The sequence below is a fragment of the Lolium rigidum genome, chromosome 5, assembly GCF_022539505.1.
Source record: "Lolium rigidum isolate FL_2022 chromosome 5, APGP_CSIRO_Lrig_0.1, whole genome shotgun sequence".
NCBI classification, from domain to species: Eukaryota; Viridiplantae; Streptophyta; class Magnoliopsida; order Poales; family Poaceae; genus Lolium; species Lolium rigidum.
This window is the reverse complement of record NC_061512.1, coordinates 90,353,514-90,370,336: the sequence shown is the minus strand read 5'-3', so window position 1 is coordinate 90,370,336 and position 16,823 is coordinate 90,353,514. Positions and strand designations below refer to the sequence as shown.

Below are 16,823 nucleotides of genomic sequence, written 5' to 3'. Positions count from 1 at the left end.
CGTGCAACCGGGCCAGACCCATCACAATACATCCGTCCCGGACAGGCCTGGATTGAATCTTGCGATACAACCTGCGCCATCGTCTGCCGCCGCCTAGCATGAACCCCGCCGCCATGGCATGGCCTCCGTTGTTTCCTCCTCGATTCCAATCGCTGCAAACTTAGAAAGAAGGAATTAACGTTACCAAATATTTCAGTTACAAACTTGGAAAGAAGGAATTAACGTAGCAAAATCTCTATCTCTACTTACTTAAAAAAGGATGGGAGTGTTCCCGTTGTCAATTTGTCGACCATCGTCCGTCATCGCTACGTCGAGCGATGCCTCCGATCGCTTCTTCCATCACGCACGCGTGCAACCGGGCCAGACCCATCACAATACATCCGTCCCGGACAGGCACTGGATTGAATCGGATGAACGCTGGTGTTCACATGGGTAGGTGAGCACGCGCTTGCTATGCGACACGTGTCTAACACCGTTTATTCTGCCGTTAGCCTGTAAATAAAATAATTAGCCTGTACAAAAGTTGTTCTTGCCGTCGAATCACACGAACCAGGAGAAACAGTCGATTAATCTACAAATTACAGGTCAAGAACTGGGACTAAAACTCTGTGGACTGCCGTGTTTATTAAATAATCTCTATCAGTTTACAAACACTACACCACCAGTTCAGAAAAGAAAATACAATCACGTAGCAGGATAAAAAGAAACCAATTTTTTTGCTGATGTAGTGCTTGTATCGCTCCAAACAGAGCTGGACCGGACCAGAATCAAGACCGACGCAACCTGGAAGGAGTCAAGAGGCTGCCATCCTGGCCGGAATAAGCAGGGTGCGGGCCGCTGCCATGCCCCTCGTTCCCCACCTCGCGCTCGAGGATCTCAGCGGCGGCGGCCAGCAGCCACATCGGGAGCAGTGCGCCCAGGCTCCTCCTCCGCCGGCGCGAGGCAACCGCCGCCTAGACGACCCCGCGCGCTGCCCATGCCCAGCTGGGAAGCCTCACCGTCGGAGCAGCAGGGCCTGCTGTACGGCGGCAACCCCGGCCTCAATGGCGTTGAAGATCGGCAGCGGTTTGCCTCGTCGTCTTCTACTGCGGGGTGACGTAACAAAACAGCAGCAGAAATTCCAGTTACTGAACTAGAGAAAATAAAGGGGCTCGGAATTGCAGGTGCTCGGCAATTCGGAAATCACGGACAGACCAAATCTGAAGCATTATTATCCGTAATAAGAAGAATTCTGGCTGAGAAGTGTCCGAGAACAGAAAGGGGCGGGGGGAAAGGAGAGAGACGGAGAAAAGCACCTTTTTAGCGCCGTAGGAGCTGGTGTCGCCCCATCTGGTGTCGCGTTGCGAGGAGGGGTCGGCAGGCGCCGCCGGCGGCGCAGAGGACGCCGAATCGGCCTCCCCGCCACCTTCGGCGGCGCTCTCCTCGTCCTCCGCTGTCGCCGCCGCGGAGCTGTAGGGCGAGTCCGCGTCCCGCTCGGCCGGCGCTACCGCCTCGTCCTCCTCTACGTCAGCAGCGCGGCGGCCGACGCCGTTCGTGGCCGGAGCGGCGGGCTTGGGCGGCGCGTGCCTGTAGTCGAGCGGCATGGAGCGGGTGGCCTGCAGCTTGGCCGGCCCCCGCGCGCGCAGCGCGGACGACTTGCGCACGGACCGCACATCCACCAACGCCATCGCGCGCGCGCGGAATCAGCCACGCGGCCGCGGAGGAGCGGGACTACCGGCCTCCCGAGGGATCTCCGCCGGGGCAGCCTCAAATCTCCTCCCGGAGGCTAATCCACGCCTCGTCGTCTTCCCAGCGGCGGCGGCAGGCGGCGCCGGTGCTCTGAGCCGAGAGGCGCGGGGCGGCCGCCGCCATGCGCGGGGGAGGGGTTGGCGGCGGAGGACATGGTTTGGGTCTGGCTGTTGTGGAGGGAGTGGGGTAGTGGGGAAGATGCCGGGGCTGCTTTTTAATAATACGACAACAGCCAAAAAGAGATTCACGTCGTATGGTCGCCGTGAGCCATAAAATGAATCTCAACGTTGATCCAACGGTAGTGAAGGCGTGCGCACGTACCCCTCTGAACACCAAATCCACTCCCGGATTGAATCTTGCGATACAACCTGCGCCATCATCTGCTGCCGCCGCCTAGCATGAACCCCGCCGCCATGGCATGGCCTCCGCTATTTTCCTCCCCCTGGCGTGCCGTTCTTCGTGGCCTGCTATTGCATAGCTCCCGGCGCTCACCCCTACGACCGCTACAGCAACGACGACGAGGACGGAGACAAGACGGCATCGTCTCCGGTGCATTACGGCGTGCGCTGCCTCTGCTGCAAAACCGGCTATCCTGCACACTCCGCGGTCACGGCGGACCACCGCCGACCGGTGCCGATAGGTCAGGCTCCACTGCGCGTCTCCGCCTCGCCGTCGACAGTGAGCCCACCTCCCTCCCTCCGTCCCCCTCTCCCCTCTCAGAGCCCACATCCAGTCGTGCTTCATGTTCAGTGCCCCACGCTAGCAAGCTCTGAACACGGACGTCCAATGCAGAAGACAAGTAGGAGTATGCTATTTCCGAAGTTGACTTGAATGTTGCCATGTGCTCTCGAGAATTCAGGTCCTTGAAGTAACCGTACAGAATTCAGCATGTAGATGGCTGTTATTCCTTTTGTGGTCTCTATACATGTATTTCTGCCAAGCAACGGGGACCATAACTGATTTTTTATGAAAACAACATTCTCCTATTTTGGTGTTCAATCAACTGAATATTTGTTCCATTCGTACATTTAGGATGTTGGTAAGTAAAACAGATTGACTCTGTATACTGGCTATGGCGCACTTGTGTTAGAAATTAGTTTGACCTTTTCCCCCCTTAGAAACAAGTTTATATTGTATGCTCATGGTCAGGTTCCATTAGGCCCGTTCTTTTTGCCACACAAAAAGTTTATAAAGTGCATCCTAGACCATTTAAATGCAGGCCTCTGCTGTGATTAGATGGTCACAAGTTATTTGAATTCTTCTTCTTTGTGCAAATGTAAAATTTGTAAATTTAGGTCTCTGCCGTGATTAGTTCAGATTACTAGAAGTCAGAACTGTCGTTTTAAGTCATGGAGACTTATGTAGGAATTGTGTTATGGTAAACCTACATAATTCCCACACTAACATTTTTTTTTGAAACGAATTCACACACTAACATTATGCTGACACACAGCCTCATTGCAACTTGAGTGAAAACATCGGTGGTCCACCTTACTACTACATATGTACTCCAGGTTTTGTTCGGCTGCACTAAAATAACTCCTAGGAATTATCTGAATGGTTGAACCTTTGTCGGATTTACACTGCAAATGTCGTAGTATCCAAGCAATTGTTCGAAAGAAATATTTTTGTGAGAAGAATTTTGAAGAACATTGATTTAATAATTATCTTTATTATCTATTTTGTAAGTATTTCATATATTTTTAATAATTTCATTATGTCTTACCACTTTTACAGAGAGCTAACTATTGTTACACAAAATGTGGTAGTCAAACTTGATGTTTATACCCACTCCAAAGTTGTATGTCTCTTTTGTAGTGATTTATGCTTATAGTTACATTTTTAGTATAGGTGATTATTTTTGAGGAATAATAGAACATGCTCGGTTGATGTGATCGTCGGAAATAAAGGTCATTATATGGGGTCATCAACGATTGTCTTCCCTGCAGTTACAGACCCTCGAACACTTGAAGCCTTAGCGTTTAGGGAGGACCATGCACTTGTGGATGATCTGTCTATTGGCAAAGTTCAGATAGCGAGTGACTGCAAGTTATCAATGACATTGTCGAGGCTGCTAGTGGATCCTATGCCCCGATCATCATTTTTTTTGAACAAGGGTAGGGTGCTCAGCACCCTAATTTCATTACTCATAGACATTGTACAGATAGAAACATTGTTCCCGATGGTGGTAATCTGTTGATTGCCACATTTACAGGATAAGAAGAGGCTCTATGAGCAGGATTATTGCAAGAACAAAGATGTGAGACTCTAGGCAGAGTCTTCGCCTGATGAGAACAGTTGTGAGCTATGATGTTTAGTGTTCTGCTGATGTGCATAATCCTCGGGTGAAGAAGCTGCAATTTTTCGTGGAACTGAACAACTTGTCTCCTCATCTCCCAGAGGATGGTTGGATTAGTACCTCCATTCTCCTGCACTTCTTTTGCCAAGTTGAGATTGTCTGTAAAGAAATAAGGCTCCTGCAACATAAGAGAAGAAACAATATTTGCTGCGACTAGCAACCCTTCTGCCTCTGCCTGTGTCGGAGTGGTGACTGGAGTAGTCTTTGCTGAAATGAAAACGTCATTTGTTTGTTGTCCATTCTGCCAAGTGAGATATATGCCAATTCCTGCTTTTGAAGACTGCCCATTTGCTCTTTTTTTCCAAGCTGCATCAACAACAAAATTTGGACCAGAATATGATAGCTCAATAGGGGTGGTAGAAGTTTTGACAGGTAAAGTAGGATTTTTTTGAATTTGCAAGCTGTTGAGCAAGGCATTAGTTCTTATAATTACTTGATTAGGTTGTCCATTCAGATTGTTGAAGAGCTTCTCATTTCTCATCTTCCAAAGACACCATAGGAAAGTGAAAATGTTTGGAATATTTATGTGAGGATGATCAAGAGCTAGGAGCTCAAGCACAGTAGTATGAACATTTTGAGCAATTAAATCCATTCTTAAGTACCATGGAGCATGGAACCAAGCAGCTCTAGCAAAAGTGCACGTAAAAAACAGATGTGAGTCATTCTCCTGCAATCCGCACCTACAACAAACGTTAGAAATATGCCTGGAATACCTGGATGCTCTTTCTGCTGTTGGGATGGCGCGTCTTATAATTCTCCAAGCAAAAGTTTGATTCTTGGCAGCAGCTCATTGTTATCCCAAATTCTGGTTTAGAGCTACATCATCAGGTGGAGTTGGTTTAGGAGAACCTGCATCAAAAAGTGCCTACAGACAAGCTTTATAAGCAGATTTAGTGTTACATTTGCCGTTTGTGGTTAGTTTCCAACAGAGGATATCAGGTTCATCAAAGGGGATGATCTTAATAGCTTTGATAGCTTCAACAGTGTTTCTTTGAAAGAGAGTATCTATCAGACCAACATTCCATTGCTTGGTGTGAGGAATCCAAAGATCCTTAACCATGGCAGGATAATTAAAATGAGGCTGCTGGATAATTAGGTTATCATAAATTGTTTCCCAAGAGCTATACCAAGGAGTGCTCCAGATAGATATGTTCCCTTGCGAAATTTGGTAGAAAGAATTCTGCTACAAAAGATGGAGAGTTTTCATAACAGAGGTCCAGTAGGCAGATTTTGGTAAATTTGATTTAGCTCTCCAAATAGCAGTGTCATTGAAATACTTTGATTTTAGGATAAGATGAATTTGACTTTGAGAGTTTTCAGCTATTCTCCAAATGGATGTTAGAATAAGAGCATGATTGACTGCAGAGAGGTTCCTAATGCCTAAACCTCCCTGATTTGTTGGGGCACAAATGTTCTTCCAAGCAGTTAGGCATAAAGGTTTATGATCAGGGTCACTGTTAAGACCTGTCCACCAGAAATTCCTAATAATGGCAGTGATTTTTGCATGAAATTTCTTGGAGAAGATGATGTTAGACATGTAGTAGACAGGAATGGATGAGAAAACTGATTTAATTAGTTCCAAGCTGGCAGCATGAGAGAGAGATTTTGCTTTGTAAGTTGAAAGCTTTGATTTAAATTTTGCTAGAACAAAGTTGTAAGCTTTAGATCTATTTTTTGCTGGCAAGATCAAAGGGTGACCAAGATGGATAAAGTTTTCATTAATATCAGGACTTGGGAATATGTTTTTAATCTGGGTTTGAGTATTGATGTCCACAGATTTGCTAAAAATAATTCCTGATTTACCCCAATTTGGAATTTGTCCTAAGTGTTGACAAAAGTTTTGAAGAATATGTTTTATAGCAAAGCTTTCCTGTTGAGTTGCATTTCCACAAATGAGAAGGTCATCAGCAAACAGAAGGGAGTGGATTGGGGGACAATTAGGTCCAAGGGTTATACCATTTAAGGTTGCCTAAGAAAGACCTTGTTGTAACTGAATGGATAATTCATTTATAGCAAGCACAAACACATAAGGAGAAATAGGGCAACCCTGTCTGACACCTCTAGATCTTGTGAAGTTTGCATAAGATTGACCATTGATGATGACAGAGAAAGATGGGGTCGAAATGCAGGCATGAATGAGGTTAATGAAATGACCATGCAGCCCTTTACGAGCAAGAGCTAAGAGGATAAAATTCCATTCCAGCCTATCAAAAGCCTTTGCTAGATCAATTTTTAACATAAAAGCTTTTTGTTTCCAAGAGGAGAGCTGAAAAGAGTGGGTAATTTCCTGTGCAATAATAATGTTATCACTGATTCTTCTCCCTTCAATAAAAACTTGTTCGGAAGGGTGGATATGGTTAGGAAGATGCTGCTTAAGCCTATTTGCCAAGCATTTTGTGATGATTTTGTAGATAACATTGCAGAGCCTAATAGGTCTGTAATCAGCAGGAACTTGGGATATGAGTTTTTTTGGAATAAGAGCAATGTGTGTTTTATTTGATTGAGGAGGTAAATTCCCAGTGTAAAAGAACTTTTTAACAATTTCATGCACATCATCTCCTATCCAATCCCAGGTGGCTAGATAAAATTCAACATTAAAACCATCTCAAGAAAATTGGTATGCACTGAAGGGATTTTTGGTCCATGAAGGAAAGCCCAAACAAGTGCATTGTTGTGTTATAACACTTAGGAGGTAATTGTTTTGATCCAGTCATGCACACATATATTACTATGCTTACATGTCCATTTTTTTCCAGGGAAAGCTTGTTTCCACTGATGGAAAAGGATACACATTTTCAGTGATGTAATTTTAGATAATCTTGGTGTGATTTTTTGTAGATCATAGAGGAGAAGATGGTCACATGTCAAAGTTGGTATAGAGCAAGGATAAAAGGAGCGTAAGGATACACTTTGTTTTCTTCCGTGGTGTATGATGGAGAATACACACCTAACAGAGTGAAAAATGAAGGTTGCGTTTGGATATGATTGGTAGAGAGTCTATTGCATCGGTAAAAAAAAATCAAAGATGCACATTCTCCGTAGCAAAGCACACGCACTTGTGAAGATTTCAGTACATCCAGTTCTAATGGCAAACTTAATATGGATGTATTATGTTTTCTGTGATTCGTTGGCCATTTCACTTCGGGAGATGACTTTGGAAGAGATGGTTCTCTCTTGGATTTTCATGTCTAATCTTTACGTGCACGAGAAGTTGAAAAAATTGACTAGTTTTATTAACTACTGACTAGTTAGTAGCCTCTCTTTTTTTTTTCAAAAAAGAAAAAAACTAAGGGGAAATATCGCTCCGCCTGGCCCTATCAACGCCTTCCCCTAATCCACACCAATCTCCTCCGCTGCAACGCCGCCGTTCACCCACCGGTCGCCCGAATCTCGAGCCCCACCAATGGCCTCATCCGCCTCCGTCTCCCCTGCCGCCGCCGCCTCCGTCTCCGGCACCCATCACCGCGGCCTACTCCCCTGTTTCCTGCGCCGCGTCCCTCGCACCCGCTCGCGCCCGCGCCCGCGCTCGTGCTCCCGCCTACACCTCGCCGCTTGCCACGCCGACACCCTCCTCTGCCCCCCCGGAGCCCAGAGTCCGCTTGCTCCCGCGGCTTGCCCATCCGCATCCTCCGCTGGCGGTTTCTCGGACTGGCTGCTCACGCACGGGCTGCCGCCGGGCAAGGTGTCCATCCTAGAGCGCCCAGTGCCCTGTTCCCGCGGGGACAAGGACCGGCCACTGCACTATGTCGCTGCGGGCCAGGACCTCGAGGTGTGCTGAGCAAGCACTTTTTTTTTTTTTTTTGTGCTGATTCCGGTGGTAAACATGCGATCCTGATGCGGCTAACTGGTTGCTTGTGCAGGCCGGGGATGTGGCGTTCGAGGTGCCCATGTCGCTTGTTGTCACGCTGGAGCGGGTTCTAGGCGACGAGTCCATTGGTGAGTTAGCCGCTGCCTCCGCTTCTGTCATTTGCTCGGTTTATGGCTGAGGAAATAGTCAATTTTTATTCCATGGATACAAATTTCGTAATCTACATGAATTTGGCATTTGCGTTGGTGTGGTATGCTGAAACACTTCCTGCCGTGAGTAGGTAACCTATGAAATGAGTTTGTAAAAGCACTTTGTAGTCATTTCTTATGTAAGTTGTTCTTTCCACTTCCATGTTTTGTAATACAACGGAGGTTTTGGCAAGTCTTGTTACCAGTAATAGGTGTATGGTTTTTTTTTCTTGTAAGTTGGTAACTGTGCTCTAGTATTTCGGGAGTCTATTGGAGCAAGAGTTTGTGAATCTGCTCCCTTTGTAGTCAACGGCATCATGCTTGCACATTTTCAGGTTAGGTTCATGTAATTGTTATATCTATCGATGTAGTGGCGCCGGGGGTACCACGGTCCACCTGCTGCTCGGCCTGTGCGGCGGCCCATTTACAAGCAACGACACAACCACCCTCACAGGCCGACGCCCCTTTCCAGGGCATGGACCAAGTCCACTTGTGCAGTGAGGGGACAGCTGTAGCCCTCCTTCGCCACGTCAGTGGCAACCCCTCCCCCAAGTTTCCGTGGTGAGGAGGACCAGTGCCTCTATAAAGGGAGGGGCAGCTGCCCCGTTGACGAGATCGGCTTTTTCCTCCTAGAAGAGCTCTCCAGATCTAGCCACAGCTTCTTCAAGTCAGAGCCTTGTAAAACCCTCTTTGTACTCGGCGAGAAATCGCAGTGCAATACAACCTAAGCAGAGTAGGGGTGTTAACTCCTCACGAGGGCCCCGAACCTGGGTAACTCTGCGTCCCTCTCTGCCCTGTTGCGCTCGCCGCTCACCTAGCATCGCCGTGGTTCTGGAGATCTTGGAGCGTTGCTCTTAGCCCCCTGTGTTCGATAACCTTAAGGGTGTTGCCGAGGTACCCGTGTTCCTCTCGAGACACGAAACCCCGGCAATATCTATGTTTAAACGTGAGTGACAGTTATCTTTGAATTAGGTGGTCCTAATTAATGAGGTCCTCCCACACAGAAATTGAGAAAGTGCAAGATCGTATTTTTGGTTATCATTTGTGCAAACATATCCCTCATTGGAACTTAGCAACAAATTTTGTGTTCCAACCTTTGACTTGGATCATGATTATGAAGCCGGAAGAGCATTACCAGTTATGAATTTGGACAAAGTCCCCACCTCTTTTTTTCATAGCATTGGTTATCACATTTATCTGTAGCATTCACTTGGTTGTTTTGTTTGTTCTGTGATTTTAATAGAGTTTATAGCTTCTAGGCATCAATTACATGTACTACTATAAGAAAGGAGTAGTAGAAGTACAGTTCGTCTGCAAGTAGTTCGACCATGGACGTACCCAGTGCTGAGAGCTCCCGCACTGTGCGGGGTCTGGGGAAGGTGTTAGTGGCAAGCCTTACCCTCACGAAGTGCAATGTGAGGAGACCGCGACTCGAACCTGGGACCTCTCGGTCACAGGCGGTGAGGCTCTACCGCTGCACCAGGCCCGCCCTTCCCAAGTAGTTCGACCATGAAATACATTAAAATTGATACTGGAATATTTCAGCTAGACAAGTCTTCCGTGCATTCTGTTTATTAAACTTACATATTTTGCTTCTGTAATATGCACGGTCTATTGCCCACTATCTAAAATAGTACTCCGTAATATATTTTGGTGCTCATATCTGTCATGTTTCTCCCAATAGCATTGGTTTTTCTAGTGAAACAATAACATCTCCTAATCCTCTATGTAGACACCAAGACAAGAACATCTAAATGATATCATTTATATCGTATTGCAATCTTTGTTTTGTTACCGTGCAGCTGAATTATTAACAACAAACAAATTGTCTGAGTTGGCATGCTTGGCATTGTATCTCATGTATGAGAAGAAGCAAGGAAAAGATTCACTTTGGTACCCGTACATTAAAGAACTTGATCGGCAGCGAGGTAGGGGGCAGCTAGCTGTTGAATCACCTCTTTTATGGACTGAAAGTGAACTGGATTACCTGAATGGCAGCCCCATGAGGGTTAGTGCTTTGATCTTTCAATGTTGACTTGCATAACCACTTTATTTAATTCGAAATTAATCAACATTTAACAAGAAGATGAATATCTTAGCTTTGATTTTTTCATATTACAGGATGAAGTGGTTGTCAGAGATGAGGGAATAAGAAGAGAATATAATGAGCTTGACACATTGTGGTTCATGGCAGGTTCATTGTTTAAGGTATTTTGTTGTCCTGATAATCATCTTTTCATAAGAGTTTGTTGCGCAAGCTGTTCTTTATTTTCATGTGGATTTCATACAGCAATACCCTTTTGACGTACCTACCGAGGCGTTTCCGTTTGAGATTTTCAAGCAGGCATTTGTTGCAGTACAGTCTTGTGTGGTTCATTTGCAGGTAATATGTTGAGCATTTGATTTGCGTTTCTCCGTCATGGTGCCTGAGCATTTGATTTATTTTCCTATATCTTTCCGCAAGTTAGTAATGTATGGTATCATATGTATTGCGAACAATTTAGTGGTATACATTTTTTCATTTCATTTTTTTTGAAAGATAACTGTAAGGGTAAATAGAAACCCATATTTGTATCCACGAGGACTTGAACCCAGGTTGTATATTTATAAATCCACTCCCCCAACCAAGTGAGCTAGGCCCACTTTCCCCACTTCAACTATATCGTTGGATCATGTCACTTTTTTCCATGGTCAATTATCTTTAGATTTTCTTTCCATATTTAGTGCAGATCTTTTGTTCAAATTTGTCTGGTTTGTGCAATGTTTTGTGTGACGAAAACATTGCATAGCTTGTGCTTTCTTCACAAAACCGTGTTCCATTGACTTTGTTTCTTGTTTCTTGTTTCAAGAGCAGAAGGTTAGTTTAGCTCGAAGATTTGCGCTAGTTCCCTTGGGCCCACCACTTTTGACATACAAGAGCAACTGCAAAGCAATGTTGACAGCTGTTGATGATTCTGTTCGACTGGTGGTGGATCGGCCATACAAAGCAGGAGAACCGATAATCGTTTGGTATTATGTTTTCTTCAGTCGCACTGATATTCTTGTCCTAATTCATCATATTTGGCAATCTAGGATGCTGATATTTTGATTTACTATGTAGATAGATATTATGCACTGCTCATGTTTCATGTATGCAATGATCTCAACATATATACAATTAAACAGGTGTGGACCACAACCAAACTCCAGGTTGCTTCTCAATTATGGTTTTGTTGATGAAGACAATCCCTATGATCGTATAGCAATCGAGGTGGATTTTTAGCTGTTTTACAGTCTTTCTTATTTGGTTGGTGTAACCAAGCTGGAAACATAATCACAGGCATCCCTAAACACCGAAGATCCTCAATACCAAGAGAAGCGAATGGTTGCTCAAAGAAATGGAAAGCTTGCTATCCAAAAATTCCAAGTGGGACTCTTAAATCCATTTCCTATTTAATTGAGGGTAAAATGTGTTGAATATTAATATGCCCACTTCTCAGGTCTGTGTAGGTAAAGAGAAGGAAACTGTTTCTGAAATGCTGCCTTATTTGAGACTAGGATACATTTCAGATCCTGATGAAATGCAATGTATACTTTCATCGGAAGGTGATACATGTCCAGTAAGCCTGCATACCTTCCTTGATGCCACTATATACTGCATTTAATAAATTACTATTTGATCTTTAGATTTTCTGGAGTGGTGTTTGAATGTGTTCAACCTATAAGGTAGCTATTTGTTTTTTAATATTATATCCTTGACTCATCTGGTTTGATTGTTTTAATAATATTCCTCCATCCATTACCATTTTATGTAGGGACTGTTCGGTCTAAATCGTGATTCTACAGTCGAGCAGATTTTGGGTTTCTTGCCTGTAATAATCCTTAGAAGGCAACTTCTGTTAGCTTCAGTTTATATGAGATTTCTGTTTGCAAAGTTGGGTTCAGGTCTTCAAGTTGAATAAACTATCAAGCCCTAAGTAGCCAACCCATTCGTTGCCCTGGAGATTTGCTTATAAAACTCTTAAGTTGAAGGCTAATTGGGCCCTTGATCGAGAAAACTGGTTTGCTTTTGCTTGCTCTGAAATTTCCTTGGGATGATTTTTTTTAGGTAGAGAGAATACCTCACAATTCACAACACGTAATGTGGAGATTGGTTTTACTTTTGAAGCCTTTCATTGGCCATTATACTCCCAATTCCATATGCTAAGGATCCTAGTCAAGTAAACTTTCTCGAGCTTCATTAGTCCACCTGACTTACTGTTAGATTTTTTTTTTTGTAAATCGACCATATATTTAGTTGAAACAAAATGAGTGGTGGCTGGTGCACTGGGCTGCATCATTTTTCCGCATAAATCTTGTTAAAATTAGGGAAATAAATCCTCATCGATATATGTGGTTTCTTGTCAACATAGAGAAAGCTGCCAACCAAAATATGCTCTGGTACCAGTATGTATGGCATGATAAAATGCAACATGTTGCTTACAACTGTAATTCTTTAGGTTAGTCCATGCTCAGAGCGAGCCGTACTGGACCAACTTGTTGTGTATCTGAAATCAAGATTGGCTGGTTATCCAACTACTTTGGATGAAGATGAAGCAATGGTAACAAGCTGTTGGGTTTTGTGTATGTTTTCCTCATTTTTCTGTTACCTTACTGAACTGCTTGTCACTACTTTGGTGTTTGCCAGTTGGCTGATGGCAATTTGGAACCAAAGAAAGAAGTTGCTACCAGACTTGTAAGGTTAGAGAAGAGAATGCTGCATGGCTGTCTTCAGGCTGCTAACGAGTTTATAAGCGGTTTGCCTGACCATACCGTGTCACCTTGCCCTGCTCTATATGCTCCCGAGTTGAAATAAGGTATCCTTGGCAATGCTATTTATGTTTTTGATAAAATTTGTTATATACCACCAGAAAGTAAGTGTTTTGGATACTTACGTATACAATCTAAAGTTTGGGGCTTTGGGTTCATTTAAATACCTCCCGAAGTACCTCTCCATAATCGTTTTGGCTTGGTTTTCTGCTGCGGAGAGTAAGTGTCAGTTGGTCACACAAACCTGCCATCAGACCAGCTCCTGTGCTTCTAGCTCCCTCCTCCGTTCTCTCTGAAACCCTTCCCAAGGTTCTTCCTATCGTCACCGCGGCCATTCACAGTAGCTAGTTTCACTCCATGACTGGAGGCCTGCAGCCAGCAGATGCCATTGGTTGTACCGTGTGTGCTCGGTGAAAGTATTTCATGTGCACCGTAACACACACACGAGGAGCAGGACGTCTCTAGACGCTCCAGTGATCACTACTAGGAAAACAGCTGCCCCAATATGTGCCACTGCTAGCCCATTACCCATTACCAGTGGCGCACTAGGTTAGGGACTTAGGGAGGCATGGTGCGCCGCTGGTATGTGTCCCTAAAATTCCCAACCCCAAAATTCCCACCTCCATGACCGCCTTTTCAGTTTTGAAAAAAAATAAAACAAATAATAGAATTTTCAAATTTCAAAATCCTTCAAGATGGCCATGTGTTATGTGTTCTAGTTGTTAGGAAAATTAACAAACATGACTTTTTTTTTTTGCAAAATGGTGCCATGTTTCGGTGAACTGGCTCTGAATTTTGCATATGACCTCTAATGAAAAAGCTTTTTATATGAAAGTGTATCTACAGAAAAAGTTACATCTGAATTCAACGGTGTACGGCCGTTTACCTATTTTTTAGCTTCCTCAAAATTAAAAAGGAAACAGAGATTTTGGAGCTTTTAGATTTCGCTGAAAAAATTTCAAATTTCAAAATAAATAGAAGTGGCGCACCAACCCTTCTGGTGGGCCACTGGTATGTTGGATGGCCCCAGATTCAGATGCACGATCCAACGGCTCCCAACGAGTGTAAACAAACACATGATCCGTATGCTCCTTATTCCTGCGTTCTGATTGGTCGAGGCAAGTCCCTCTCCTTCATCCACACATCCCTTATCCTTCCTCCTCTCCTCCCTCCTCCCCCACTTTTCTTCATCCATCTACTCCGACAAGAGGCTTTGCCAGTGCACCTTCTCCGGCCATCTGCTCCGCCGGCCGGTGCCCCTCCTCCTTACTCCTCCCCGGCTTCCCCCTCGTCTCTGGCTCCTTCTCCTCTCCTTCCTCCTCCATCCTCTTCCCTCCTCCCTTCTACCTACTCTCCTCTCCTCTCCTTACTCCTCTTGTCCATCCTCTATTCCGGTGCCCCTCCCTTCTCTCCTCCTCGGCCTTCGGCCATTCCCTCCTCCCCGGCCGCCGGCTATTCCCTCCTGTCCGACACCATGTGGAGCTCATAAAGAACGTATCAAGAGTAGAATAAAATTCGAAAAATCAAAAAAAAATTAAAAATCAAAATTTCAAAAATATACATGTGGCGCACTGCTAGCAATCGCGGTGGCACACTAGGTGGCGTGCCACTGGTAGGGCACATACCCGTGGCACACTGTGGTGTGCCACCCAGTGGCGCGCTAGTGCGCCAGTAATGCCCAAAACAGGTGTGCCACTGGTAGCTGTTTTCCTAGTAGTGGATGGGCTTGTTCGTGCCGAAACACAGGAAGTTTTGGTGCCAATAGCTTGTGTAACTTCTGTGGACACACCCTCTGTAACTCAGCATCTTCTGCACTCTGCTAGCCTGCACCATCACCACTTTGTTCCTACAAATCAAATCAAGATTAACCAAGAAATTCCATAATTTGTGATTAGTATGTCTCTCCCTCAGGGACAGGAAAGGAGACCAAAACATAACCAGCCTAGATCATTATGGAATTAGTATATTGGAGAGCTTTCGGAACTTCAGGTGGTACTTCAGTGAACCCAAATATTTTGATGGTTTATCCCAAAGCTGTAACTTGTAGGTGGTATATACCCGAATATCTTGTACTCCCTCCAATCCATAATAAGTGTCGTGAGTTTAGTTCAAATTTGAACTAAAACCACGACACTTAGTATGGATCAGAGGAAGTATATTTTACCTTTTGTTTGAAAGTAAATTAATGTAGCATGTTTGAAAGCAAACTATGGACTGAGCTCATGCAGTTGTTCTTATAGTGTACTGTGAAATGTTCAATTTCTCTGCAGAGAAGTAAGTGTGCAGTGCAATTCGATTATTGCTAGATGGACATATCACTTCAAAACATGTTCTGTGTTAAGTGCATCATTAGAAGGTAAATTATAACTGATAATGAGTTAGAAACACCAGGATTTGATCTCAGTGAGCCTACGTCAGTGTGCAGTATGACAAGAGGAGCTGAGTCCAAATTACTCAAAATTTTGTTTGTTTACGTAAAATGCTCTTAAAACAGTGTCTATTTCCTAGAGAAAGTTACATTGCTACCAATCTTTATGGTGCTACCAAGGGAGTGATGGCACTACCAGTTACAAAATATTTGTGATTTTCTAGCATCCTGAAAATTCAATTCAAGACACCTCACACTTCCTTTCCAGGCTACTATCCACGCGAAAATTTGTCCTTTTTATACCCCACTTTTTATACATGCATCTGGTGACAATGCTACCAAATCATTTCACACTTTTGATACCCAGGCCTTGGAAGCATGTTAGCACCACACGGCTTTGTAGCACTAGGGCTTTGCTCCTATTTTCCTTTTTCATTTCTTTTGATATACATCTCAGTTTAGTTGAATATTTACTGGGAAACATCATCATGCAATACATAACTCAGAAGAACTCTGATTTTTGCACTTTTCTGACATTGGTATTATGGTATCATTTAAGCAATGGTGTCACCGGGTATATTCTCAATTTAATAGGTAAATCCAGTTTAGTTGTGAATGGGGTTTCATCCATAACATTTGCTAATAATAGTTCTAAATACATGATCGTTACTGCAGTGAGGAATGCTAGAAGCACATACCTTGCTATTTGTTTTACTGGCTATTTATATGGTATGAGAAACCTCTGCGACTGAATGCTCCCTGCTGATTAGAATTACAACATGTGTTGCAGGGAAATCTGTGCGAGTGTAATAAGGATATCACTGGTCTTTAGTAGATCTGCCAATAGTTGCATTGCACAGAAGTGTGAATTGATGTTTTTTGCCGCCTAGATTCAATCTATATGTTCATTTTGATGATTGGGAGTTTGGCAATGACAATTTTGTACATGCTCATTCTCCTTTCTGTGCATAGAAGAACATGCGTGGAAGATGGCTTGGCTCAGATATTATATTGTGGATGGCTGGTTTTAGGATTACCGAATCTGTCAATCCACAGCTTGTAATTGCATGGAACAGTAGTTGTACTGTGATGGCTGCAGTTCGCCCTATGGCGTTTAATTACCTTCTCGATGTTGTTAAATTACCAGTTTTTTTAGTTCCATCCTTTTTTTTGTTGGTGACATATGTGTGGCAACCTAGTCTTGATTGCTGTGCCAGGAAGACTTGGTTGAACTCAAATTTATGATTCCTACAGATTCTTGAATGGCTCAAATGCTGTTGCTGTATTTGTACTGCAGCCCCTGATGATGTACAACTGAAGTCTGATTGGAATGCTTCTCATATTCATGTGAGAATTGAACATCATTAGAAAAATTCGCAAAATAAACGTGTCTAAACTTGCCCCTCCTCAGGTTTCTCTTTTCTTTTTTCATTGGCAGGTGCAAAGGCCCTGTTGGGTGGCCTAAATAGCTGAGTTTATGCTTCTGGATTGGTTTGTTGGGAATACTAACGAAATCTCTAGAAAAAAGGCCAGTTTTTTCCCATTAATTTTTAATTTGTTTTTTGAAAATAAAATATTTTGAAA

The 16,823-nt window shown here is 44.0% G+C and overlaps 1 protein-coding gene across 2 annotated transcripts; it reads left to right on the top strand.

Annotated features, from left to right (window-relative positions):
• Positions 1–7,660: 7,660 nt before the first annotated feature.
• LOC124652032 (ribulose-1,5 bisphosphate carboxylase/oxygenase large subunit N-methyltransferase, chloroplastic) lies at positions 7,661–16,379 on the top strand. 2 transcript variants are annotated; one of them, XR_006987557.1, is made up of 13 exons: positions 7,661–7,856; positions 7,948–8,023; positions 9,886–10,091; positions 10,205–10,291; positions 10,374–10,466; positions 10,938–11,092; positions 11,249–11,333; positions 11,403–11,489; positions 11,563–11,682; positions 12,562–12,663; positions 12,750–12,918; positions 15,142–15,227; positions 16,030–16,379. XR_006987557.1 is itself a non-coding variant. In XM_047191055.1 (12 exons), exons 2-11 carry the CDS (start codon positions 7,975–7,977, stop codon positions 12,915–12,917), a joined length of 1,152 nt encoding a protein of 383 aa, XP_047047011.1. In that variant the 5' UTR covers positions 7,661–7,856; positions 7,948–7,974; the 3' UTR covers position 12,918; positions 14,783–15,101. The 2 variants fall into 2 exon arrangements, 1 of the variants encoding a protein (XP_047047011.1); XM_047191055.1 differs by lacking the exons at positions 15,142–15,227; positions 16,030–16,379 and adding an exon at positions 14,783–15,101.
• The last annotated feature ends 444 nt before the right edge of the window (positions 16,380–16,823 follow it).

What these genes read in the sequence shown, in the direction of transcription:
- LOC124652032 (XM_047191055.1), top strand. Translation starts at nt 7,975, where the DNA reads ATGTCGCTTGTTGTCACGCTGGAGCGGGTTCTAGGCGACGAGTCCATT. An exon ending in CTTGTGTGGTTCATTTGCAG is followed by an intron (nt 10,467 to 10,937) that starts GTAATATGTTGA and finishes TTTCAAGAGCAG; the next exon opens with AAGGTTAGTTTAGCTCGAAG. An exon ending in TGGATGAAGATGAAGCAATG is followed by an intron (nt 12,664 to 12,749) that starts GTAACAAGCTGT and finishes GGTGTTTGCCAG; the next exon opens with TTGGCTGATGGCAATTTGGA.